The sequence below is a fragment of the Erythranthe guttata genome, chromosome 12 (assembly GCF_056151865.1).
Source record: "Erythranthe guttata isolate IM_541 chromosome 12, IM_541, whole genome shotgun sequence".
In the NCBI taxonomy this organism is placed as follows: Eukaryota; Viridiplantae; Streptophyta; class Magnoliopsida; order Lamiales; family Phrymaceae; genus Erythranthe; species Erythranthe guttata.
Genome location: NC_142544.1, coordinates 20,492,081 through 20,519,585, shown reverse-complemented (window position 1 = coordinate 20,519,585; position 27,505 = coordinate 20,492,081). Strand labels below are relative to the sequence as shown.

The 27,505-nt window shown below is 35.3% G+C and overlaps 4 protein-coding genes across 6 annotated transcripts; 2 read left to right on the top strand and 2 right to left on the bottom strand.

Annotated features, from left to right (window-relative positions):
* Nucleotides 1-565: 565 nt before the first annotated feature.
* On the top strand, nt 566-3,607 carry LOC105970214 (protein NRT1/ PTR FAMILY 8.1). 2 transcript variants are annotated; one of them, XM_012995024.2, is made up of 5 exons: nt 566-721; nt 1,399-1,553; nt 1,656-1,873; nt 1,968-2,518; nt 2,586-3,607. In XM_012995024.2, exons 2-5 carry the CDS (start codon nt 1,442-1,444, stop codon nt 3,415-3,417), a joined length of 1,713 nt encoding a protein of 570 aa, XP_012850478.2. In that variant the 5' UTR covers nt 566-721; nt 1,399-1,441; the 3' UTR covers nt 3,418-3,607. The 2 variants fall into 2 exon arrangements, with proteins under 2 accessions (XP_012850478.2, XP_088683582.1); XM_088827456.1 differs by lacking the exon at nt 566-721 and adding an exon at nt 732-801.
* A 443-nt stretch (nt 3,608-4,050) lies between these two features.
* Nucleotides 4,051-6,497, bottom strand: LOC105970122 (protein OCTOPUS). Its single transcript, XM_012994917.2, has one exon. It carries the CDS (start codon nt 6,225-6,227, stop codon nt 4,161-4,163), a length of 2,067 nt encoding a protein of 688 aa, XP_012850371.2. The 5' UTR covers nt 6,228-6,497; the 3' UTR covers nt 4,051-4,160.
* Nucleotides 6,498-11,474: 4,977 nt separating this feature from the next.
* Nucleotides 11,475-14,436, top strand: PHT4;2 (phosphate transporter 4;2). The gene is made up of 8 exons (XM_012994781.2): nt 11,475-12,204; nt 12,428-12,654; nt 12,752-13,100; nt 13,186-13,230; nt 13,483-13,629; nt 13,738-13,875; nt 14,016-14,049; nt 14,160-14,436. The coding sequence occupies exons 1-8, from the start codon at nt 12,061-12,063 to the stop codon at nt 14,327-14,329; spliced, it is 1,254 nt and encodes a 417-aa protein (XP_012850235.2). The 5' UTR covers nt 11,475-12,060; the 3' UTR covers nt 14,330-14,436.
* Nucleotides 14,437-14,889: 453 nt separating this feature from the next.
* On the bottom strand, nt 14,890-27,020 carry LOC105970002 (mRNA capping enzyme family protein). Of its 2 annotated transcripts, XM_012994780.2 has the most exons (18): nt 26,591-27,020; nt 25,438-25,579; nt 23,968-24,088; nt 23,698-23,849; nt 22,657-22,740; nt 22,494-22,556; nt 21,067-21,198; nt 20,779-20,988; nt 20,445-20,564; nt 20,201-20,256; nt 18,644-18,800; nt 18,389-18,532; nt 16,999-17,130; nt 16,794-16,892; nt 16,406-16,495; nt 16,187-16,265; nt 15,528-15,658; nt 14,890-15,431 (listed from the first exon to the last, which is right to left on the bottom strand). In XM_012994780.2, the coding sequence occupies exons 2-18, from the start codon at nt 25,576-25,578 to the stop codon at nt 15,291-15,293; spliced, it is 2,052 nt and encodes a 683-aa protein (XP_012850234.2). In that variant the 5' UTR covers nt 25,579; nt 26,591-27,020; the 3' UTR covers nt 14,890-15,290. The 2 variants fall into 2 exon arrangements, with proteins under 2 accessions (XP_012850234.2, XP_012850233.2); XM_012994779.2 differs by lacking the exon at nt 26,591-27,020 and having other exon boundaries at nt 25,438-25,590.
* Nucleotides 27,021-27,505: the final 485 nt, after the last annotated feature.

Sequence of the window (27,505 nt, the reverse complement as noted above, 5' to 3'; positions counted from 1 at the left end):
AGCATAAAGCGAAACTTAAAAGAGAGAGTGCAATATCCACCATAGTACTAGGAATTGTCTAGTATATGAAATCAGACAAAAGAATTTAGGAGTTAAAACCCCGTTCATTATCTAGTATACAAGAAAAAAAATTATAAAAATAAATAAATGAGACAATAAATTTATGAAACTGAATTACTAGTGAAAGGTATTAAATATGGGCTCTCGGCCCAACGTATAAGTATGAATTAACCCAAGAAGCTTTTTGTCTTTTAGTTAATGATGAATACATTTGAATCGTTCTTTCCCGAAGAAGGGAGCATCTAATCTGAAAAATGAATCGACTAGCTAGATTAATACGCCTTAAAATGCTACAATTTTTGTTACAAAAATAACTAACCCTACTTATCAGTTAATAGCAACCGAAAATATCTCAACTTATTGTTATTTCCCCCCCAAAAAAAAAGAAAAAAAAAAAGAATCAACCATACAGTGGCCGGTGCCGTATATGAAGTAACTAGTTAAGTAGTGTCCCAGCTAGTGCAAATTGTTCTTGAAAGCACATTCATTCATTCATTCATGTTTGTATGTATAGTTTGTTGAGATCTAAATTCTTTGATAACCCTCTCTCTCTCTCTCTGTGACGACTTGGTCTTGCGCTATAATTAGAGGAATCCTTTTTTCCAGTCTCCTGATTTTCTTTAATTTGCATGCAACCAATTTCTCCAATATTTTCCTCTGGGTTTGTTCTCTCTCTCTCTCTCTCTCTCTCTCTCTCTCTCTCTCATCGATTTGATTATCGAATGTCCCTTATTCTACATGGTATTGTTTTACCTATTTCGTTATGAATCCGTCTCTTGTTTTTCTCTTGTTGCTGATCTTAATTTTATGGGATTTTCGTCGGGGATCTGCATGTATTCTTTTTTATATTGTGGAGTGACGTGTTTTTTGTTCTTATTCTTTAATGGGTTCCTTGTCGTGATTTCATATTTTTAATTATTTTGTTTAAATCAGTACAATTTACAAATTTGCTGTTTATTGTTTGAGAAAACATTGTAATTTTCTGTATGGATTTTGCTTTTCTTTACTTACCCAGTGATCACCTACGAGAACCATTGATTTTCTTATTATGGATCTTGATTGTTTCAAGAAAGTACATTTTCTGTATTAGAGCTAGCTATATTGTAGTACACATACCAGAACTAATGCGATTTAATTTATATTACATAGTCCACTAATCTTTAATTATCTTGTGCACTGATGTTTGGAATGTTCCTTATGTGCCTCTTAGATGAAGAAGAATTTGTATGCCAAAATTCTACATGCATTCTTAATTTGTTGGTTTACTAAGTAATATTCGGTATATTTTTGCGTTTGGCCGTTGAATTCGATTTAGTACTTACGGTATACCTATTCCAGCATTACAGGTGTGCCTTGTAGACAAAAGCACTAAGAACCAAAAATGGCTGCAATGGAAGAAGATATCTACACTAGAGATGGAACTGTAAACATCCACAAAAAACCTGCTAATAAGACGAAAACCGGTAACTGGAAGGCATGCCGTTTCATTCTTGGTAAGCTTTCTGAATTCCGATCCCATCTTTAACTGCAAATTATTTCATTTTGATCTGTGTTGTGTTATTAATGGTAAAAATAAAAAACATTTTTTTCGACAGTAACGGAGTGCTGTGAGAGATTGGCGTACTATGGCATGAGCACCAATTTGGTAAACTATCTGAAAATACGTCTAAACGAAGCGAACGCTTCTGCTTCAACCATTGTCACAAATTGGTCCGGAACTTGCTACGTCACACCACTTATCGGTGCTTTTATTGCCGATTCCTTCTTAGGGAGATATTTGACCATTGCCTCTTTCTGTACCATCTATGTTCTCGTAAGTACTTCTTTCAAATTTACGCATCTCTGAAAACGTAAAAGGACGAATACGTAATTAATCCATGTCGGAGATGTCTTCTTGTAAATTGCAGGGGATGACACTCTTGACTTTATCCGCTTCGGTCCACGGTCTAAAGCCGGATTGCAGTAACGGCCACTGTCATCCAACAGCATCTCAAAAGGGAATATTCTTTGCAGCAATATACTTGATTGCATTTGGGACAGGTGGCATCAAACCGTGCGTCTCCTCATTCGGCGCAGATCAATTCGACGACAACGATGAAAAGGAGAAGAAAAAGAAGAGCTCGTTCTTCAACTGGTTTTACCTCTCGATAAATGTCGGTGCTCTTATAGCTTCTTCGGTACTCGTTTGGATACAAATGAATGTTGGCTGGGGTTGGGGTTTCGGTGTTCCAGCTGTTGCCATGGCCATTGCAGTTGGCTTCTTCTTCTTCGGAAGCTCTCTGTATCGGCTCCAAAAACCAGGCGGAAGTCCACTCACACGAATCGCTCAGGTTTTGGTTGCTTCTGTTAGAAAATACCGCGTCGAAATTCCGTCCGATAAAACTCTTCTCTACGAAACTTCCGATGTGGGATCTTTCATCCAAGGCAGCCGTAAACTCGAGCACACTGAAAAATTCAGGTACTTTTTTTTTCCGCACTTATCAAGAACTAGCCAAACAATGCCTTAACAAATTGAATTGTTATAGGTTTCTTGACAAAGCTGCAGTAGAAACCGAAGATGATAGTCACAAAGGGGCAGTGAATCCATGGAAGCTATGCACAGTGACACAAGTCGAAGAATTCAAATCAATAATAAGAGTACTCCCTATTTGGGCAACGGGTATAGTTTTTTCCGCGGTGTACAGTCAAATGAACACGATGTTTATATTACAAGGCGACACATTGGACCAGCACATGGGCCCTAATTTCAAAATTCCCGCTGCATCTTTATCGTTATTCGATACTCTAAGTGTCATATTCTGGGCGCTGGTTTACGACCAAGTCATCGTCCGGGTCGCAAAAAAGTACACGAAAAACGAGAGGGGGTTTACGCAGCTTCAAAGAATGGGAATCGGGCTAGTTATTTCAATTTTTGCCATGATTTCCGCTGGAATTTTGGAGGTTGCTAGGCTGAATTATGTGAGGAGGAATAACTATTACGATCTCGAAGTTATTCCGATGACGATATTTTGGCAAGTGCCGCAGTATTTTTTGGTGGGGTGCGCGGAGGTTTTTACGTTTATTGGGCAGATGGAGTTTTTTTACGATCAAGCCCCTGATGCTATGAGAAGCTTGTGCTCTGCACTTTCGCTTACGACTAATGCTTTGGGGAACTATTTGAGTACTTTGCTTGTGATTGTTGTGACGAAAGTGACCACGAGGAACGGGAAGTTGGGGTGGATTCCGGATAATTTGAACGAGGGACACCTGGACTATTTCTATTGGCTGCTGGCAGTTCTTAGTTTGATCAACTTCTTTGTCTATTTGATGATCTCCAAATGGTATACTTACAAGAAAGTTGTGAGTGTCGCTACGTGACGACTCCGAGCTAATCTTAATCGACCGTGTTTTTAGCTTTTCTTTCTGTTATTGCATTTTGTAGTTATAGTTTTTTTTTTTTTTTTTTTTTTTTCTTGTAAATAATGCAGATTTTTTTTTCTTCTTGGAAACATGAGATTAGTATATTAGTTACTCTTGAAAACTGTGGAATAAGATCAAATTGCTTAAAGTCTTTTATTGATTTTTGTCTTTATATTATATAATGTTACAAATGTAGAGAAAACATGGGAACAAGTGATGAATATCAGTTGATTAATACTAATTAACAATTAATAAAAGATTAATATTTTTTTTTTCCCATTTTAGTGTAAACAAAGGTATCACTGTCCAATTTATTTTAGATGTATTAAAGTAGAAATGGAAAATGTGATTGAATAGTCGATCGGCCATAATAATACAAACAATGAAAAATCTGATAAATCCTGTTTGTTGTCTTGTGATGTTGACTACACACATTCTGCTTCACAACAACTTTAAACATCTCATGCATCTCTACTCAAAACAAAATTCAGTTGCAACCTTTCGGATTTACATCTTTTCGATGGTCTAGATCTACTCGGATCGGTTCAAGACCGTCCCGATAAAACACGAAAATACGATGAAAAGAAAACATAAGAAGATTTTTTTCTCATTATTTAAAAATACGAATAACACGAACAATGCAGCAAAGTTTATCATTAATCAAAGAGAACAACAACTAGTGGATATATATATCTTGAATCTCAGTACAGTCTCAGAACACTTCTTGCAATTGAGTGTGAGTTGTTATTACTATTATTATTGTGCTTGATTTTGCCGTTTTGCCCCCCTCTCCGACTACCCCTCATCGGAGCCAAGTAGAATCGTAAAAGCCCATTATCGACATGGTTAGGCGAATACCTCGCACTCCGATTCTTCTCCAACACAAAATCATCTCTCCTATTTTTCCCATTCATTTCCACACTCGGTTTCCTCATACTCCCGCCGATTTGATTAATGCCGTTTCTCCAACTCACACTACTATTGCTCCTCGACATATTCCTATTCAACCGATTCCTCAAATCTTCATTCTGCCAAGATTCGGACAAAGACCTCTCCACCCCGTTTACTCTACTGTATTTCTCCTCCTCTTCGTCTTTATTACCACCACCACTCCGCCGCTGTATAAACCCCCATATTCTCCAACTCCACCGCCTAGACTTTTTCGTCTCCTTTCTATCTCCATTGCTATTTCCAATCAAAGAATTACTACTATCCCTATACCCACTACCCAACTCGAATGTCTCCGAACAATCATCTCTCAACGAGTGCGAATTCGAATAATCCCTCAATTCTCTATCCCCCATCACCACTTTCGCCCCGTGAAAGTAATCTGCAGTTGTCGGAGAAACCTTGGCATTGGACGCCATTTTCAGTTCGTCAATCTCAGCCACAACTGCAGCTGCTGTCTTTCTTATCGAACTCGACCTATCAAGACTCTTCCTTCTCCTCGAAGAAGAAGAATCCGTGTAGTACTCCTTAGTCTGGATCGAACCACCGGGCAAACACTCGCCCTCATCTACGCCACAGTTCAGTGTCGGTTCCTCCTCCACCGGAATCTGCATATCGGAACGAGAAACAGGGACAGCTGGCGCATCCTCCATCACCGAAACCATAGGAGCCATTCTTGGAAAACTCCGTCCTATCAAATAACCATCCCAAGAGGCACGAGGCTCTTCAAACGAGTATCTTGGATCGTCAAAGCTGATCCTCCCAGCATCGAGTGAAAACCTAGGATCTGTGTCGCAAGACCTTCTACCAAAACCATAGTCAGCAATCTCGGACTGAGTCTCCCTGTACTGCCTAGAAATCGGCTTCTCGACGGGTAATGCGGCGAAGTTGTCACCATTACTCTGTTTCTTGATCTTCTGCTTCTGCCTCCATTTTTGCCATTTCTTGCTGAAAACTGAAGCAGCAGCCCAAAACCCACCTCCTCCAGAACTCTTCTTCTCTTGAGTATCAACATCTATATGGTCCTTGATAGGCTTCAAACTACTAACATTCACAACCTCTTCTTCCACTATCTCACCGCTATTTACCTCGATTTCAACCACATTTCTCAAACTATCTAATTGAGAATCTCGGACACACCTTATTTCATCTCCATCTATGTCGTTGTCATCATCCTCGTACACAACAGCAGCAGCAGCAGCAGCATCCTCTATAATTTCAGGGTCTTTGAAATCCTCTTCGTTTTCTGTTTCTTCAATAACGGGCTTATTGGCTACGAAAGATTCGATTTTCTTGCAATGGTTTTGATGAGAAGAAGAAGAAGAAGCTGAAGCGGCAATTGAGGGTTTACTGTTGTTACTAGTACCACTCTTATACTCGTCGTCGAGTGTGAAGAGCGACCAAAGGGTATTTCTCCCTCTAACATCGCAAGACTTTCTCTGTGGCTCAAAAAATAAGCCTAAAGCTTCGTTCTTGGAAGCAGAGAAGGACTTGGTACGACGTAGTTCGGGGAAAAACGGAGTGGGTTTGGAGGGTTTGGGGAGTGGTGGTGGAGGAGGGGGTAAGTTGTTGGGTTTTGGGTTGGAGGAGAAGAGGGATTTGATGGCTGCGGCGGCGGCGGCGGAGGCAGAAGAGGGGCGGCGGGAGGAGGAAGGGGTGTTGGAGGAGGAGTGGTCTAGTGTGGTGAGACGTTCGCAGAGGCAAGAGGGGCAGAAGCCGGTGAAGTGCTCGTCGGGGTGGCGGTCGCAGCTGAAGGAGGATCGCGGTGGCTGCGGCGGCTGCGGAGGCGGCGCTGTTGGGTCTAAAGAAGTGGGATTCATAACCGTTAGAAGTGAGTACGCGCACCACACCCCCTGCTCATGTTAGTAAGAGCTAGCTACCACCAATGTGGCGGCGAGTATCCTCCCTCCGGTGAAGTGTGTGTCTGTGTGAGAGAGAAAGATAAAAGAGTATTTGGTTTGGGTTCTCAACGGGCGTGGAGGTGGTGGTGGAATAGAGGAAAATTGATGAGAGAGAAAGAGAGAGAGAGAGAGAGAGAGGGATTGAAGAAAGGAAAAGGAGAGAGAAAATGGTTTTACTTCTCTCTTTAAATTCTCTTTCGACTTTTCCGTTGGATGCTTTTATGTCTCGAAAGTACCGTTTTGCCCTTTACAGTTGAAATTCCAATATCTGTCGATTACGATTATGATTAATATCCACATTAACGCCTAATTAATTACCTTTAATCTTTTATTTCCCAAAAATACAATTAAAATTTGAATTAGTATATTTTTCTACATTGTACATTTCGTACTGTATTTGATTTATGAAACAGGGGAGAATTGTTCTTTATATATGTATATATTTATTTTATTTTATTTTAATTTATTCAATTTAATTATCCTTTGGAAATAAAAAAGATTCCTGTCGGAGAGAAAAAGCAAAAGCTACCACGCCATAATATCTCTCTCTCTCTCTCTCTCTCTCTCTCTCTCTGTGAAATCTGAATGTGTTGCATTCTCAAATCCCTTTCTCTGCTTTATCTTTTGCTACCACGTCCCTCTACTTTTCCTTTTTCTCATTTTGGGGCTTCTTTTTGTTTTTTGGGCATTCTTTATTAATTCCGTGGCTTTTGCATTTTCCGCTAAAATACATATTTCAATCCATCCAAATTTACTTTTCCCCAATTCCCATTTGTGGTTTATTATAACCGCAGCCAAACACTGTTCCAACAAGGGGGAACATAACTATGTCACACTCAATTTCGGAACTAAATTGCTATTTTCAGCTTCCCTTATTCCACCATTATTACTAATTTGTATACATGATATCTGGTTTTTTTTTATACGTCCCTGCATTTTATTCATCCATCGGAATATTTCAAAAATAATAAAATTATAATATAATGGCAAGCTTATCTTAATAAGTAAATGAACTTATAAATGATGATATATGTATCACTCTTATATTGAGGATCATCACTAAACCAGCACTAGGAAAGGTAAAAAAAACAAGCACTTTTGAGTTGGAAATAATTGCATGCTTTTATAAATTATTAATTAAAAAAAGTATATTAATTAATAAATTCCGATGTAAAAAGTTGGGTTGGAGAAGAAATTATTGAAAAGGCATCAAGTTGAGAAATTAATTATGCCTTTTCATTTCCACTTTTAATATTTGAAGTTTGAACCAGCCACATACGTAAGAATCTTGATATTTTTCTCTGGTAGAATACATTTTTTTCTCTAGCTAGTATATATATTACAATTTCATATAATAAAAATATAGTATGTATTAAATATTTTTTTTCAAAATATATGTGAATAGTATAAGTGTGAGCAAATTGGAATGAGTCCAAAGTGAGTTTCCTGGGGAGTCGCCCTGAAAATGAAATTACCATGCCATTCTCAACATTCATCAGTTTTTTCTCTTCTTTTTCTTTCTCCATTAAGTTTATCTTTTTATTTATTTTTATTTGATGAAATAGTTGGATTTTTCATTCATAAGGGAAAAAAAAAAAAAACTGATCTTCACGAGTTTGTATAGAAAATAAAGCGATCGAATTTTTATCTGAAATATTATGAAATGGGAAAAGATTATCAGAAATTAATCCATTAGTAAAATATATCTTCTCTAATTCTACATGTTTCATTAATTCAGATCACATATGCATGTTCTACTATTGTTTAATACTCATATAAAGATTCCAATTAAATATTTTAAAAATTAACACCACAAAATTTATCATATATTAATTACTGCACTGACTGAGGCGCAGACTCTATATGCCTAGGAACAATCCAATTATTAATTATCAGGAAATTAAAAAAAAAATTAAATGTGGGAGAAGTTAATTAATTTAGGTGGTCCGTACTCTACACACACACACACAGGAAATTACTAATTGCTGCATGAGTGCCCCTCGTGTATATATAATATATACACACATAAGTATATATACATAGATACCAACTTTACAGTGTATGCATGTCACTTGTCAGTGTGTGTCTATGTGTGTTAATGTATGTATAGACTATATATATATATATATATATATATATAATATACTCATGCATGCTGAGTACTATCTGGGTATGAATATATATTATGTTGAAGCACACGTATTTAATTATTATCTGCTGATCTTCTGGCTGTCAATTTCTGACTCTTCTGTGTTTTAATTATTTTAAACTATTTATTTTTATGTCGATGCTGATAATTAATTTCATATTTATTGTCACCGCAATGTTGCACTTCGGAATATAAAACCCTTCAACAAATTTTATTCCTTATTTTTTTAATTTAAATACAGTATTTCTATTATGTTATTAATTACTAATTTATTTTCAGGGATAATTCGGAAATAGTGGGCCGTGACTCGCCGCTTATAAGTCACGAGTAACAGAAGCCGGCCGGTTCGGAATTCCGCCGCAGGGCCCACCTTCTTTCGGTTGTAAATCACGAGAGCCCATTAACTCTCATTTATTCACATTCATGTAACCGAAAATTAATATTTTATTTATAAATTACATAAATAAATAAATAAAAAGGTGAACATATATAAAACATACCCATGTGGGATGGTGTATGATGTATTTTTTTGATGTGCATGGAATTAGACGTAAAGTGAGCCCCTGTCCTTAGCCTTTTACTTTTTTATTTTATTTTTTTATTTATAATTAACCAAGAAAAAAATAAAATAAAAGAATAAATAAAGTATTTAATATTTGTCTTGCTACCTTAAGGCTTGTCTTTTCATGTTCTCGTTTGTTTTATGTAGTTTATAATAATTCCATGGATAAAGATTTGAGACAAAAATTCTCTTCTTTGTGGGGGTGTAGGTCCCACCTTCGCCCTATTCCCATTTTGACCTCCATCTTGAATTCTTAATAATAGAAAAAGTGCCACATACATAAAGTAGAATCCTTTATTTTAAGTCGAACGTTGTGTGTAAAGTAGAATACTTTCATAAGCAGAAGGTCGTTTAGGTACAACCATCGTCATCGTCAACGAGAGTATCACTGATCAAACAGTGAGAATCAATGATCAACATCGAAGGCAAGAGTCTTCCAAAGGTCTGACCGAAGTAGTGGACTTTTAAGTATTGTTAGACTTCGTTGTTGGTCCGTTTCAGATGAAGACGATTATATGGACTGAGTATAACTTAATCCATTGGGCCTAAACAAATTCCAACAATTGATAGAGATTAGTATACTATATGTATAGACTAATGTTGGAAGGACAAAAATTGAGCTAATATATTCATACAAATTATAGAAATGAATAAGAAGGGAATTAATAATAAGGAAATCAAGTGCAAGCAGGCGTGCGCCATAGATTCCACTAATATTGCGGGAGCCATTATTCCTCAAATAATGTTGTCTTACTCTTATCTATAATAATTGTTCATAATCACAAACACAATGAAGAGTTAGGGAGCCATTATATTATTTTTCATTGCTTTGGGATCATAATTATAATTTTTTTTTAGTATTTATGAAAAATGAAGAGTTCATGAACATGCAATTATTAACTACATGTGTAAAATGGTGATTTAATTATAAGGAGAGAAAAAAAAAAAAATATATTGAACCCTTTATTTAATCGGTCCCACAAAAATGCATTTTGTCTAATAAAGAACATTGTGTTGAATCATAAATCCACTACCTCAAAAAAGAAGAAGCCCTCATTTTGGACCTAAAAATGTATTACATTATATTATATATATGTTATAATTATTGCAATGAATTAATAATCTAAAAGAGAAGGTAGATATTATCTTTATATATATCTTGTTAAATTAAATTAATCATCTTCTGCGTGCGTGCAGGTTATTCCATATATATATAGCTTAAGCTAGGCCTGCAACACAGGTTCAAATCCTAATTTCCACACATGCGAAGATTACTCATTAAACTCATGATCCAAATTAAGTGTATATAGGAGTATATAATTAATTAATTAATTAATTAATGATACTTTAGTTTCAGGTTAAGTATCAGCTTTCGTAGCTAGAAGACCTAAAAATCTTAAAATAATAGAGCAAAAGTAAAGCATTGCACAAACCTTAATTAATTAATATAATAATGGTGTTTATAATCTCCATAACATGCATGATTCTACAGAGATTGAGTGAAGGAATCCCAAGAAGAAGAATACAGATTATAAATCATTGATCCTATATTCAAATCCTAAGATTATCATTATGATTACTGATTTTAGATCCTTACAAGGTTTTTGATTCATTATTGTGTGCCTATATAAAGCTCCATAACCAACGAGCTCCAAATAAAATTGAATTCAGGGCCAACATATGTGATAAAGATGGCCCATAAAAGCTAATAATTCCAATGGGCTTTATAACCTAGCTAATAATTCTATTGCTACCCCAAAAAGGATAATTTCACCAGAATTTTCTTATTAATTAATTTGAAATTGCTGTCAGCCTGAAATGCTTCTAATCCGAAGCAAGCCCGGCCATTTAGTAGGCCCGTTAACAGAAATCAATCAAATATTTGTTAATAATTACGTAATTTATAATTAGGCACCTTATTGATAATTATGTTCAACTCGAATTGTCTTTCCCTATTATTTCATATTATTATCCCTACTCCCATAAACGAACCAATTAATCGTGCTAACAATATTTTATGTGGTTGACTGTCTAAGAGATGTTACATTCGATGTAAAATACCGGACAATCTTAATCCGAAGATCTCTATATAAGTGAATATCCACTAAGATCATATACATATGAGTATGTGTGTTATTATGTGTAGATTTACGATTCAAGTCATCAAATGTATATCATTCGATTATCGGATCGGATGTAGCATCTAAAAAACGTGGCTGACAAAAGTTCTTTGATTTAGAGGAGATGGCGTTGGCACTTGTATCAATTACTTGGGTAATGGGTTGCACTAATGTAAGACATTCATTTCCAATTTTTCAGCTTAATTAATCTGAATTTAATATTATAATAATTGGATATATAGATTTTGTCGACAACTTGTCGACAATTTCCATGTCAACCCAATATATCAAAATTCACATTGAACAAATGGCTCATCAGTGTTGCATAAAGCCATGTCTTGAGATTACACATGGTGTTTTATTTATTATAATTAAATTTGTAATACATATATTATGATTTGAAATCACCGCTTTTTACTAATAAATTGTTTTCAAAATTAGGAAAATCAAAATTTAATTTCACTTAATCCTCACCAAGAATTCAAGTATACCAATTTCCACGATCAGGCAATCACATTATATTATATATATGTCGTGTATAATTTTCCAAATCTCTCTCTCTATATATTATTTTGTTGCCATATGATGATTAACAAGTCTTCTGTCTGATGGCATGCGTTACGCCAACGAAATCACAGCTAAATTCATACCAATATTTTATTTTATACGATTCACACCACCCCACTTTCCATCTCTGTCCGATCAGTTTCCGAAAATCTCAATTCCTTAGGTAATTGGATTCCGCAATTTCTTGAAGAAAAATGGCCGCCTTTTTCATTGACGCGTGAGCAGAACTCAGCAAGAAGAAGAAGAGAGTGTTGGTTTATTGTGTAGAATGAGAAGAAGAGGAGTGGCTGAACTGTTGTTGTGCGCACGGCTGAGGGTTTAGAGAGAGGGCCTTTTTTGCGGAGGGGCGGAGTCATGACGGCGGAGAGGTTCAAAGTGGTGGCGCTGGTGGCCGGTGTCATGTGTTTATGTAATGCAGATAGAGTTGTGATGTCGGTCGCCATTGTTCCTCTTGCCGCCGAACATGGCTGGGACAGCTATTTTTTAGGGATTGTCCAGGTACCCAATTTTTTTTTTTCAATTTTCAATTTTTTTTTGTTGAATATATGTGGAAAGCAATTTGATTTTTTCGTCACATTTGGAAAATTAAATTGATTGCATTTATTTATGATAAATTGATTGTGTTTATGATGGTAAAGGCTTCATTTTGTGTATTGGGTATTTGGGTTGTTGTCAAAGAAAATGAATGCTGATAATATGATTGTACATGTTTGATGCATAGTCATCTTTTCTATGGGGATATATGTTTTCGTCGGTAATCGGTGGAGCATTAGTCGATAAATACGGTGGAAAAAGAGTTATCGGATGGGGTGCTGCTTTATGGTCTTTAGCTACTCTCCTCACTCCATTGGCTGCAAGTCACTCTACTGTCAGCCTTTTCGCCGTTCGTGTTTTCTTCGGCCTGGCCGAGGGTGTTGCTCTACCCTCCATGAATAACCTTATTTCTAGGTAATAATAAAAACTAAAAATAAAAAAAAAACCATTTTTTCAGATTAATAATCAAATGTGCATTGTGTATACTAATATATAATGTTGTTCTCGTTAGATGGTTTCCGTCCAACGAGAGAGCGACAGCTGTTGGAATGTCTATGGGAGGTTTTCAGCTTGGAAATGTTGTGGGATTGGTTGTAAGTCCACTCGCAATGTCGACTATCGGAATTTCTGGCCCTTTTGTGCTATTTTCTTTTCTTGGATATGTCTGGTTATTGACGTGGATTTTTAGAGTCGAAAACGACCCACAAGACAGCACTTCAATCAGTAAAGCAGAGTTGAGGTTAATTCAAGCTGGGAAATCCGATTCTCATGCGATTAAGGGCAAGCTTCCCTCCCTAGCCCTACTTTTCTCTAAATTGCCGACATGGGCTATAGTCTTGGCTAATGTCACTAATAATTGGGTTAGTTTTCTTTTCTTTTTTTCTCGGTTTCACTTTGCTGATTTTACATTTAAGAAAATCTGATGCATATGCTCTTCAATGCCAGGGGTACTTCGTTCTTCTATCATGGATGCCGGTTTATTTTAAAACTGTGAGTAGTATTGCATTTATACATTTCTCTGTTCTGCTTCGGTTTCTATTTGGACCTTTTCATGTTAGCTATAACGAGACTAACAAAAGAAAGATAAAATAAAGATTTCATTTTTCACTATTTTCGTAGAAATTATTCAGATAAAAATGATCTCGAGGTTATGTTACTCGAAAAACCTCAAATATATTGTCTTAATGATGGCAGAGTACTAATGATGTTGCTAATATTATTTATTTACTGGGGCTGTATTAGGTTTTCGGTGTAAACTTGAAACAAGCAGCTTGGTTTAGTGCAGTTCCATGGGGAACAATGGCTATATCTGGCTATGTTGCTGGGGCAACCTCGGATTATTTAATCAAATCAGATTATTCAATAACATCAGTCAGGAAAATGATGCAGGTAAATATTATTCTAAATAAAAAAAAATAAAAAAAAATTGGTTTAATCTACTAATATTTTAGTTGTGCTATTGATGTTATACTTATCGGTTAAATGCTTATATTGCAGTCAATTGGTTTTATGGGTCCTGGGGTTGCATTACTCTGCTTGAACTATGTCACGACGCCTACGGTTGCAGCCATATTTATGACTATGGCCCTCAGTTTGAGCTCTTTCAGTCAAGCTGGATTTTTGTTAAATATGCATGTAAGTTGTTGTCTCGTTATAGTTCAATTAACACATTTGGATTTGGTTATTGTCTTAATCAATAATTAGTTAATAGTGCTTATTACCAACAACCTTGTAGCGGATCAAATTAATCATTTTTTTTTTGATTGTTTGATCAGGATATTGCACCACAATATGCAGGATTTCTTCATGGTATAAGATCCCTCATTTGTCTGATCAAACATCATTGCCTTAATTAGTCTTGCTCTTCAGTTTATCGTGCAATTACTTTAAAAGTGAATTTTTGTTTTGTTTTGTTATAGGAATTTCAAATTCAGCTGGAACATTGGCAGCAATAATCAGTACAATCGGAGCAGGGTTCTTTGTACAGTGGCTAGGATCTTTCCAAGCATTCTTAACTCTCACTGCATGTTTGTATTTTGCAACAACTATCTTTTGGAATCTCTATGCTACTGGAGAAAGAGTCTTTTAGAATGCGTAGATTTTACATAACATTCGATTGCGGGAAAAAAAAAGAAGAAAGGATATCATTATCTTCAAAGATAAGTAATTTCAAGAGTGGTTAGCTACTTTTAATCATTTACTATGTATCTACTAGTTTTGCACCAACACCTTGAAGAATATAAAAAACCATCTTTTACCCAATGTGCAAGATGCGAGAAAAAGATGGCCTCAACATTGAGGAAGAATTCATTTTCAGACAATAACCTGAAGCTTGTTCCACCGTTCTTGTGTCCGAATCTTTTGAAAAACAAAAAAGCCATTTGGCATGGTAGAAAAGAGAATGTAGCCGATAACCCAAGAAATGCAAAAACCGATTTTCTAAATAATGTGTTGAATGAGTTTATCAATTTCAATTAGGAACATATCATCTGGACTAAGTTATGAAAGAGATCACGTAGAAAAAAGGGGTCGGCTTATACAGAAGAACATTCCATAAAGAAACGACTCAGCATCGAATCATGCATCTCAAACTTCTTTGTTTTACCTTTGGCCTCCTATACAAATATTCCGTCTGAAAACACAGGAAAATGGATCTTCAACACGTTTCTTAGCAAGTTATCCATATTCCATAATAAACTAGTCAGTCATACACAGATCATGAAATTTAACACAAATACTTGTCTTCAACACCGAAACACTGACAAGAACTCCGTCACCCTCACAGCAAAAAAGCTGATATCAGATGTCTTAAGTTCATATTCCACAATAACAGCTAAAATTTAAACTAAAATCTACATCTTTGGAGAAATTTAACTGACGACTATTTAAGATGGAAAAAAGAAAAACTGCAGCTAAGAAACAATAATAATAATATACAAAGTTCATCCAGTAACTATCCCTACAATCTAGAGAAAGACTATCCATGAAAAAGAACCAAAGCCTGACATTTGCAAGATCGCCATTGCGTCCACCGCGTATTAAATAATTCATCACCTACGACGTGACGAGTTATGGTTGTGGGCTTTGCTCTCGTGCTGTATTCTATCTGCGTACATTGGCAGGCGGATGATTTCATTGATATCGTTCAACAATACATCCTCTGTGATATTGTCCTTTATACTTTTCATCACCTGTTTTCCAGATTTGGCACCATAACATTTTATTCAACAGCATTTTCAAGTAACTAGGAAACAAAATATAAGTGAGATATGACGTATAATGTCTACCTTCCTGTAGGTGTTAAATTCATTTGGGTTTCCTTTATCCGGCCTGATCCTCATACACACCCATGCATCTTGCTCTTTATCCCAAGAACACTCAATTATCTTACCCGAATACGTTGAGGTATCAGAGCCATCTGTTAAAATAATGGGATGAAAATTATCAAGAGTACGGAGAAAAAGAAAATAAAAAGCAGAATAAGAAAGAAGTGAGGCAATATAAACAAGAATGCGAGCCACAAAACTAAGGGTCTATAGAAGTGGAAAATTTATCAGAAATGACAGTGAAACAGTACAAAGGGACATCTGTAACAATTAAATTTAAAAAAATTGTCTAATACTATGACAACATACAATTTCCATCCCAACAAATAAATTTGAGGCACAACTGTCACTTCAGAGAAAAGTACAACAAGGATTCCGTACAAATCAATAATTAGAAATTTAGATATCAATTGCAGCACCAAAAGAGTAGGATCTAATCAGAGACGTCGAAAACCTGTATTTATTCTACTGTTCAAAATTTAACCAGATCATCCTGAAGTCAATATAGAAACAATAGTATATGGTACAATTAACTAATCAGCTGAAGGAAGTAGGACTTTCTACACTAAATAAGGTGCACAGCTATAAGAGCATTAGAAAATAACAAATGAACTACTAACCAGGGAAAACAACCCTATTGTGCATCAATTTCTTCTTTCCTCGCTCGAACAGATAAAGTAATTGGCGGTTGTCAACCACCTGTTAGCATAATAAAATAAACAATAGCGCATAAAAATTTGTTTATAGTGAGTAGGATACAACACAAACAGAGAAAGTGGCAACCAACTATTTTGCATAGCAAAGAGAGGGAAGATAAAAATCCCAATAGTGGTGGCAACCTCAAAGAGAAAATCCACTGAATTCATTTCTGGGTATTTCCACTTCAAGAGGCCCTCATGCGTTCGAGTAACATAAGGATCATCCCAGCCCTGGCAATGCAAAGACAATGGATAACTACTGTTATTGACTAACATAATCCACCTACTATTAAATAGTCCATTTATAAACAAAAATTGGGTACACAGCACCTCAGGACCTAATACACGAACAGTGAAATATTCATTAACTCATTATGCACTAATTTTAAAACATTTTCTTTTCATTTTTCAGTTCAATGTCAACAGACAGACATTGTTAGGCAAAATCAAATGAGCGACTTTAATCTCTATAGTTTAGGCATGATGGGTGATCAAGATAGACAAAATAGTAATGCAATTACCCAAGCACCTGAAATATAAGACCATCTGCTTCATGAGAAAGCTTTGGAATAAACTCCTTCAAAAGTTTTGTAACGGTAGAAAGCAGCCAAAACGATTTTCTCCTTACCTATCAAGTTTAGGCAGTCCCATGAGAACTCAGCAATAGATAGATAAAAGAGACAGAAACAGAGGGAGCAGAAAGAAAAATATGTTAAAGTTAAATGATTACAAACCCTGAAAGGTTCCAATTCATATTTATAATATGAAGTTGGATAATTTGGGTTTTGATTTATCATTAGTCTTTCGAAATTCCGAGGTTCGATTACATCTCTCTCGAGCATTTTCCAACGTTCATAAAACGGTCTCTGCATGTAAGCATATTTGTGTTACAAAGAAGCATTCTCATCTAGAACCATAAAATCATGAAAAAACAACAAAAAGGTTCTAGATTACAACTGTTCAACTATTGGAAAAGACTAGATGCTCATTCCTTTGCTTATTAGGCTATATACATGGATAATACTGTTAAATGATAAATCATCAGCAGCAACATGATAAATTATATTCAGTTTTTCACAGGGAAAATACAAAATATCACATAATTATTCATAGTGCTCATTTGATGAGTTCCCAGATACCAAATAATGAATATCAAACTGCAAAAAAGTGATAAATATTCCTCAACAGTACATAGCCATTGCCTTTCAAGCAGAAACCAACCGTTGCTGAATGCAACATTTCTAGAGAAAAAAGCTGCATGATTATACGCTTAAATGTCATGTGTTCAACTTGCTCAAATACCCTTGTCATATGGGCCAGGCTAACTGAGGCTAGCAGAAAAAATGGTTGCAAGTTGATACAATTTTCACTTCTCACTATCAAAGATTAATTAACATCAGTTGAAAATAAGTTATAAGCTTTTATACCCACTAGCAGCAATGCTTAATTTGCTGATTCCATCATCGTGAATAAAATAAAACAAACATTGAGGTATAAGAAATATTTATTTGTGAGGCTAAGATAAAAAGAAAGAAAAGAAACTAAGATATTGGTGTCCAATTCTCCCCAAAAGTTATCATGCAGAGTAACGGAAGAAACTATTTCACCTACAAAGCATAATCATCATTGCCAACTGCATTTGCACAAGTCTCTAGAGATCACTTGTTTTAAACCGAGTGAACACACATCACATGTTAGAATATTCGCGTCCAATGAAGTTTATAGAAGCCAACATAAGAACCCAAAATCTTTCATGACACCTTTATATTCTCTCATGCAATTGAGTTCTATAAAAACCAACTTTAAGATAGTGGAACATCTGAGCTACACCAACTGTTGAGCAAAGAGATAGTTGAAAAAACAAACAAATATATATATATATATATATATATATATATATATATATATATATATATATATATATATATATATATATATATATATATATATATATATATTAATTATTATTATTATTATTATTACCATCAGCATCATCATGACAATAAAGAGATGGTAAGGGTTCGTAGAAGAATCTGAAAATTCATTCCATGCGCTCCATACGACTTACAGTTTCTCAAAAATAAATGATCAAGAATAAGAAAGTCGATGAAGGTTACATGTTACCTCTATAATGGACATGTGATTAATGGCCATCATATCATAGATAAGATATCTTCTTTCTTTCTTCCCTGTGTCAGGCGCAGTGTCAATTATCATCTCTCCATCCAGTAAAGTGAAATGATGAAACAGTTTCTCAGTCATTCCCTTCTGGAGAAATTATATTACACAAATTCAAATATCAGAGGAAAGAACAATTACATTTGCAATGCTATCAATGAAGATGTCCAGATCTTTTAAAAAGGAAATAGGGATACATACTTCATGTCTGCAAGGAAATCGCATCTGGAGCCTCCGAAAATTGAAATGCCTATCTACCAAATAACAACCATCAATAGTGATAAGCATCATATATCTTGTTCCATCAGCCTTCCATGTCGCATAATAATAACGTTGCCTTAACAATTGTAAGTTGTCCCTGTATGTATAAATGATCACCAAGTCATTACCATATGCAATAACAAAATTACTAATTTTACGTAAAAGAAATGACCTTCAAGCTACCAAAAATCAAATTCAAGGTACATTCAAGCCCACGCCAATTTCTTCAATCAAGATGTGATAGCATTTTAATCCGTCACTATCATTAATGTCCGGATATTAGACAAGTGATGCAGTAGGCAAGAATGATCCCCATAATTAAATGGCGTCATCAAAATTTTGTTTCTATTTTCGCTCTAACTACTTAACTAAAACGGTTCATGGTGTCACGGAAACGTATGAGTTAAAATACTTGTAAGGATGTGGAATTCATGTTTTTGGAAACTCTTCAATTTGACAGATTTCGCAGTGGTGAGAAGTATATTGGAAAAATAATTGTATGTAAGGCCCAAATGACAATGACTGGATTATCTGCGTGCCAGCTTATCGTGACTGGATTCACTATCTGTCTTATTCTGCGTCTATTTTGTCTACCAAACTAAGATATGCACCAGCTTGAGATTGAGTGCTGCATTCCTTTGTGTCTACAAGTTGTTACAGCTTGAGCGGAGTATTAGAATATATTTAGAATCTGTTTAGGTTCGGAATCTATGTCAGTTAGGTCATGTCTATCTTAGAAGATTTGTCATGTCATGGGTAATTCTTCCTTATATCTCTATATAAGAGAGTGGGCTATTCAATAATATCATCTTTGTCTGGATTAATATATTTCGTTTAGCTTTTCTACAATACTCTCCGTTTGCCCGTGACTTTCTATCGTAAGAACATAAATTGAGAATGACAAGTATGGAACCATAATTCACTAGCTTCCTTCTGCTTTCTCTACCTAAGGCTTTTTATGAACTCACAAGGTCTTCTCTATCAATAAGAAGTTGTTCCAAGCCTCCATCCTTTGATTTTTCCATATATACTTCTACATTCAAGCTGATGCAAACCCACATCAAAAAGAGTCCTAAATCAGCAACATGAACCGCAGACAACAAAAAGTGAAATAACATCATCCCCAACCACCCAAACTGGAGCTTTTACGATGATGTCATGAGATCCAATGTCGTCGAAAGTGGCAAACTCCATTAAAAATATAGTCCAAGATCTTTACACTAGAAAAGGTGAACAAGTGATGTTCTGCAGTTATTTGAATGACAAGACTAGCCCAAGTTGACAAATAAAATCAAAATTTAACACGTTGTCAAGATTTATTGGTGCTTCCTACACAATTCTTTACTTCAAAAACAGACTGAACAAGATAGCCCCTGGACTGCTATAAAAGAGATCTCAAAACATATGAAGAACATGAACATGTCCAGAACCAGAAAAGCGCGTATGAGTAACCAAACCACAACCATTTACATAAAAATTAGGAAGAAGTTGACCAACCTGTCGAGAGAAACTGGATGTGAGCCAGGAAAATGCTGAGCTTTACTATTACCAGTCTGTAAATAAATTAGATAGACATGACATGAGCAACAATGAATCAGCAGAACTGAACACAGCAGCTCTATAAAGCATATTTTGCAAATTTTAAGCATCCATAGTAGAAACCAGAGCATAAATTATTGAATATCATTTGATACACAGTGTCGGGCAAAAAATCGAAATAAGTGACTTCCATGTAACCAACCTCTATTGACAAACCCATAACTTGATAGCAGAAATTCCGCATTGCTTTTTCTTGGTCAACAGGGATTGTATCTCCCAATATATCATCATTTGTCATGACCACCTGTGTTTCGTGACTCTCCTGAAATATATTACACATTCCCAAGTTCAATAAAAGGAACGACACTGATGACTACAACTCAGCAACAAATTCAAGTACCATGAATGAGCCACAAGTTCTTAAGATACTAACTTAGCTCAGTGGTAGTGTCAACTTCAATAATTTCATCTACAATGTTCATCAAAGACCACCAGTACAAAACAGGAGGTGTATTTTAAGAAAAAAAAAAACATACATCTGGAGGAGCTACATAATCCCTATCATCGTCATCATCATCTGGCATTGCATCACCATTGAGATCAAGCTCAGAAGACCTTTTCCAATCTGGAGTTGGAGGGCAAACAGCCATATCCGGCTTCTTCTCATGATAGAACTTGTACAAGGCATCAATATAATCAGGTTTGTATATCCCCGGTGGACGTGCATCAGCAAATGTTTTTATTGCCTTCATAGAAAAAAGAAAAATTGAGACATACCATTGTCACACTGCGAACAAATGAAGGAATATATAATGATAGCTCACCTGGGAGACAGATATAGGCAGTGTACGCATAAGATAGTGGACAATCATATATCCAGTACGATTATGCCCATGCGTGCAATGAACAAAAACAAACTTCTTTTCTTTCTTTTGCCGAGCCAGAAATTGTGAAACCTGATAAAAACATATGACCACTCTTAATGTCTATAGTTCAGGAAATCTGGAAGCAAAAGATGTTCTTGTGAGAAAGAAACATTTGATAACGTTGGTATGCTCCAGCATGCTGTTAGTATATGAATAAAATGGAAGGAAATCCACAAATATATATATATATATATATATATATATATATATATGAAGTTGATACTAGATAGAATAGCATGTTTTGGCTCGGATATGGGAAATAGATACTTTCGAGATGAGGCTTCCCTCAAATCTCTGACAAACTCCCTCACCTACGAAGTTGACTTAATAGTGTGATTACCATGAAGCAACAATCATCAACTTTGTTGGTTTGACCAATCAGTTCCTACAACTACCTCAACATAAAGTAGCAAAAGTTGAATTCAACAACCAAAATAGTAAAAGCATGTTTTGTGCTTCTGGCTTGCAGTTTTCTTTTTTTTTTTGTTTTTTTTTTTTTTGTGAAACTGAAGTCTTTCAGTCAACTTATAAAAAGGGCTCTAAGCAACCGATGATTATTTTATGGCTATCTTGCTTCAAAATACAGTACCATAAGAGATTTCTTCTAAGTTAATGGATCATCCCATCTTCCTTCTAACTAAAAGAATATACCATTCCTAGAAATAGCGAATCAATAAAACAGAGCACTGATAGGCTGTAATCTCTCATATAAATTACAACGTAGACTTGTGACAGGACATACATACAACTTTCTTCTAATTTTCTGGGGATGTTCTAAATGTTTTTCTTTGCACTAAGAAGATGTATCACTACTAGAAAAAAGGAATCAAGAAAACAGAGCACCTGTGTTCTGCAATTTGTCATATAGATTATAATACAGACTTATGACAGGACATACATAAAAGCCCGAGAACACATACACCTGGAGCTTTTCTCTCTGGTTAATTCTGCTTCAAGAAAATACCATTTTTAATGGCCAATTCTTCACACCACTTTTCGCAGAAGGACTTGCCACGATTAGGAGGGACAGAACATGCATATATCACAAGTACAGTAAAACAAAAAGATGTATACCATATAAAAGGTTAGGGATCAAATTGTTGATTCTATTTAGCTCCAGTTCCTACTTACCAGTCTAAAAAATGCATCCAATATGAAAGACCATATTCACATTAACATTCCGATGATGTCTACATGGGCCACACAAATATAACTTCTACATCAATGTTGTGGAATAATCCTCATGCTTTCTTGTTACACGGACATTAGAAGCGACCCTAGAAATATTAGGGTTATGCAGAGCAATGGGTCTGAAAGATATTTACCTCATAAAAAAACTTATTTACAGCTTCAGGCTCAGGAACTGAATCACGCCCCTTGCATGCAATCTGAATTAGAAGGACTTATCAGGAGCTGAAGAATCACAAGTCGAAACATGTTGGGAACAATAAATTATTATCCAAGGAAGCAAAGTGTAGAAATACATACCTTCACATGCTTAATACCTTCTTTCGTCCAATCGTGCACATTATAGTATCTAGTTGAATTGGTCAGATCAATCATCAAAGCAATCTGAAAATATTGAACAGAAAATTAAAATCATGCACCACGCTCTAGGCACTAGCCTACCAGTAGCCACTACTTAAGTCTTCTAAAACTGTGAAATGGAGGCATTATGGTATACCTACCATATGGCAATAGAGATTTAGCATAACTGCATAAAACGGATGATGATGATAGTGATGATATTGTATGCGATATAGTTAGCATTACTTGGAATACAGTTTTTTCAGAGAAACTATTTAGTCTTTTAGTATTTGCAAACTCCATATTTCTTTCAATTACACTTATCCACCCCCAACACTAAACAGAGACACACACACCAATTATGTTTTCTTAATCGTACTACATGGATGAACATCTTCACTTTTTTTCCACTCGTTCTAAAACATAATTTTTAAACGAGTAAGAGACAAAGTGAGTCTGCAAAAATTGCTAGCAATAATTGTGATGGAGCTAAAAAGATTAGCTTCAATCTGTTACACTAAGGAAAAAAGATTAGTCAAGTGATTTCCAGTAAATGATATACACAAGTTAATTCTGCAGATAAACATTCATGCTGATCAATGCAATGCATCCACAAATCCAAAAGGTAAAGAAAGTGAAGAAAAACCTGAAATTAATACCTCAGCCTGCACGGACTTTCAAACAAAGAAAATATGGATATGCATAACAATAATTGGTCAAGAAGACCACATGTATGCATGTTTAAACTGAAAGATGCCCTTCAAAAACGGTCATATGGCTTCTGGACTCCGTTTAATTCAACCCTACTTCCAGAGTTGGTCATTAAAGTTCTCTGATCTTGCAGGGGTGCGGTACCAAAAATCACATTTCATATAACCAATTGTACAGTTTATGACCATCATATCATATTACGTTTTCAGCAGCTAAAATGAGTATCAACAATCAATTGTATTTAAAAAAAAAATCAGCAAGAAATAAATAAGTAGGACAAAATTTGCTCACCTTTCTTCCTGTAACTCTCTGTAGATGGCTCACCTGCCTAAATGAGTATCTTTTACCCGGGGGAATTAACTCATTGAATCTATCATCTAAAGGGACTTTTGAAGGGATCAAACAACCTATGTCGCTTCCACATGCAGGGCAGTCCAACCAACCTGTCATGTTAGACACATAAATTGCACTGTCAAAATAGCAACTGATAGAGAACTATGGATATTAACATGTCCATGAAACATAGTTGGCCAAACGAAACATAATTGGCCAATGATGTACCTGGAGGAAGTATACTATTAGGTCTCTGTCTTTTTACTTGATACCCAGTTGACTGATGTCCATAGGATTGTCTTTCATCAGGAGGTTGTCTTTGCATTCGTCGCATCCTTTCCTGACGCTCCTGGGATAAAAGTACAAACTCATTGATGATTCCAAGTTTTACATCGGATTTATATCAAAACATATGCCAAACACACTATTCAGAAAATAGGCTTTTTGTAAAGTTCTCCTTGTTTTCCTATATTTATTGCAAGAAAGCTGAATGATGTAATTGGGGTTTTATTGTATTTTACCAGTTAAATGGTTCAGAAACTTATGGTTAGCCTAAGATAGACAGGTAAAGAAACCAAGTTGCGGCATCTACAGAAAAGGTGAATAAAAGGAAGAGACAGAGCCTCTATTAAGACATAGTTCATACTCATTACAACAGGTGGTATACAAACTTAGGGCATCTTCAGTCGAACCGGGGGGGGGGGGGGGGGGGGCATTGGATAATAACAACAACAACAATAACAATAAAAAATAATAATAAACATTATTTTTTTTAATTTATAAATTATATGCAACATATAAAATAAAAGTTTCATTTTACTTTTTTTAGAATTAAAAAAAAACAATAAAAACATCCAAAGAATGAAGAAAAAAAAAAGTGGAGTTGCACGAGAGAAATGGCGTGTCCCCAGGCCTGGGGGAATCTCCCCCTTCCACCCACACACCCACACCCTTTCGACTGGAGGTGGCATTACAGTAGTTGGATAGCATTTTAGCTCACACATAACTGAGGGTGATTATACCCTATAGCCAGTGCTTCAAGGCCAGTACACCAAGTCACACATAACATTATTGCTTCTTTTAATCATACCAAGCAGGAGCTTGCACCAGTATCTAGCAGAAAATAACATGTGGGTTCAAACTTCAAAAGGCATCCAACATACTGTTTATTAATAGTTCTGCTTCACTTGTCAAGATCAAATAAATGAACAAGCAGCAGAGCATACTCATAATCAGAGTCAAAAGATACTACCCAAAATCTTGTGATCTTATTACGCATAATATTGACCAGGCCAAGACCAACAACCGAGTAGCTGGAGCCTGGAATTACTCTGCTAAAGTAGTACAGTCAATTACTTAAATTTGATTATCGTTATCCTAGAGCAGGACTTTGTTAATAACGCCAATGTCTGCAATGATAATATGTTCACGAATTGCAACTTCAGAAAATCAGTACAAACCTGAAACCTTGGAAAAAAAAATCAAAACCAACAACCAAATGACTGGAATTTTACTAAGCTAAATTTATACACTCAATTACTTAAATTTGCATATAACCCAAGAAATATTTAATATCAGAGCCGGACACCACGCGTGCTGCAATGATAATATGCTACGATTATCTAAAAACTAGTAGAGATAGAATCAGAAACTACCTTGCTAAATATTAGGCACAAATAAATTAGAGAAGAGTAATACCCGGCGTAATAACTGAACAGCACTCTCGCCATGTTCCACATGTTTGTACTCAACTCGTTCTTCTGGCGCGTTATCTTCTTCCGAGTGTGAGCCAGGATACACTTCATCCTCTTCTGGTTCAGGGGAAGCATTCAAGTCCATGCTAGCAATCATTCAAGTTCAATCAGATGCGTTCTAGATACACCACTTAAGATTAATATTGTGGTTTTAGTGTCCAAAAATTACTACAGAATTTGTTGCCTCAACTAAAGTAAGTACTGAAGATACAAAGATGCATGAAATTTGAACTTCCAACAACAAAAAATCATATTTATCAATAAACATATTGACAAGACAAGGTAGCTTGTTTGTAGCACTTTGCATCTATGAACTAGATGGACAAGGGTTCGAATCATTCGGAGGGGACCTGTGTGTATGTATGTATATATATATATACACTTATCAAGAAACATCATATGGATAGATTTCTTGATGTATGTTACTCTCACCCTTCTCCTATATGAGATTACTTAGAACACTGCCATATTATCTTATTTAATCATGCCACAAGAATTGCCGAGAAAAGCAAGGAATTATTGGAACCTGGCATGTTTGAACCTGAAGAGAATTGAGTATGATACACAATACCATGATGAACAAGAGTGCTCCATAACTTGAGCATAATAACTCAAAGAGTCCAACAGCTCTTTTTAGTAGTCCAAATACTTCCAATCAGATTCCTTAAATAAAACCAAACTCAAGAATCCAAAATAGGTCATCAGTGTTGCAGCTTAACACTATCTTCCAAGCTCGGCAAATATCAAACACAATTATCAACACATTTACTTAATTCATAATTTTATCCATTGGCGACCACTAAGGAAAAAGTGTCAACAAGATTTCTTCCTTTTCTGTTAGTGCTAAACGAGCAACATAAACCTTCATATCCCAACAACTACAGTCGGCATATTTCTAAAACATAAATCATCTACTTCCGCTCTTCACTTTTCTGGCAAATAACATGAATTAAAAAAGATAAACAAACAAATAAACCCTTAAAAACATAATTTATACAATAGGCACAAATTTTGTTGTCAAAACATCGGCCTAATAATGAGAAGGCGTCAAAACAAAACAATAATCAATATTTTGGAACAAGGAAAACAGCTCTAACCTCAATCAAAGGACTAAATTAGAAACCAGCGTGGCGGTAATTTTCAACGAAAGACTTTGAACCACCGGTTAATTGATAGAACCCCCGGTGAAAGAAATGAAATTAGCCAGAGATCCTTCCTTCAATCTTAAAACGAGTAAAACCCTACAATCGAACACAAGTTCAATCGAACTTCGACTTCACAAAACCCTAGAAAAACAACCCGTCGTGGTTCGAGAGAAAGAGAGATCGCCTGTGATGTAATTCAATCCATGAGGTAACGGAGGAGAAAAAGGATGTTGGTTAAAATATACACAGCCGTTTATATGTATGTATATATATGTACAAAATATTGTGTTCGTCGTATGTACTTATAGGTTAATCGCTGTGTGTGATGTTTTATGCCATGAACCGAAGATGTAAAAAGGGTATGTTTGAGGGGTAGATGTGCAAAGTAATGGAATACAATAATACATATTGTTTAATTGGCCAAAAATCTATAATTTTAAAATTAAAAAAAAAAAGTTTAACCAAATTCATCTCTTATTGTTGTGTAATTAAAATGTATTATTTATGAGTTATGAGGAAAATTAATTTTGGACCTCAACTTTTATTATGTACAATTAGAAGTATAATCATATAGATCAATTTTTAAGATATTTTTTATTTTATTTATTGAGGAATGCAAGAGATAAATTTTGCTCATATTTATATATCAACAAATGCAGGCTTATATATATAGGAATGAATATTTTATTTACAAAAAAGGACCGAATAATATTCGAGTTAGTTTGATGATGTAAGCAAGTTTTTTTCTTTTTTATCAAGATGATATAAGCAAGTTATAAGAGGGATTTTGACTCGTATGATTACGTATTTTACTAAAATATATTAGGGAGTAAAAATTTGAGTGAACACCCAATTTATATGCAAGTT

Coding starts and splice junctions, on each gene's coding strand:
- LOC105970214 (XM_012995024.2), top strand. CDS start 1,442: ATGGCTGCAATGGAAGAAGATATCTACACTAGAGATGGAACTGTAAAC. Junction 1,874..1,967: donor TCTGTACCATCTATGTTCTC/GTAAGTACTTCT, acceptor TGTAAATTGCAG/GGGATGACACTCTTGACTTT. Junction 2,519..2,585: donor GAGCACACTGAAAAATTCAG/GTACTTTTTTTT, acceptor GAATTGTTATAG/GTTTCTTGACAAAGCTGCAG.
- LOC105970122 (XM_012994917.2), bottom strand. CDS start 6,227: ATGAATCCCACTTCTTTAGACCCAACAGCGCCGCCTCCGCAGCCGCCG.
- LOC105970002 (XM_012994779.2), bottom strand. CDS start 25,590: ATGATTGCTAGCATGGACTTGAATGCTTCCCCTGAACCAGAAGAGGAT. Junction 20,989..21,066: donor TGCCTATATCTGTCTCCCAG/GTGAGCTATCAT, acceptor TTTTCTATGAAG/GCAATAAAAACATTTGCTGA. Junction 15,659..16,186: donor CAATAGGGTTGTTTTCCCTG/GTTAGTAGTTCA, acceptor TTATTTTAACAG/ATGGCTCTGATACCTCAACG.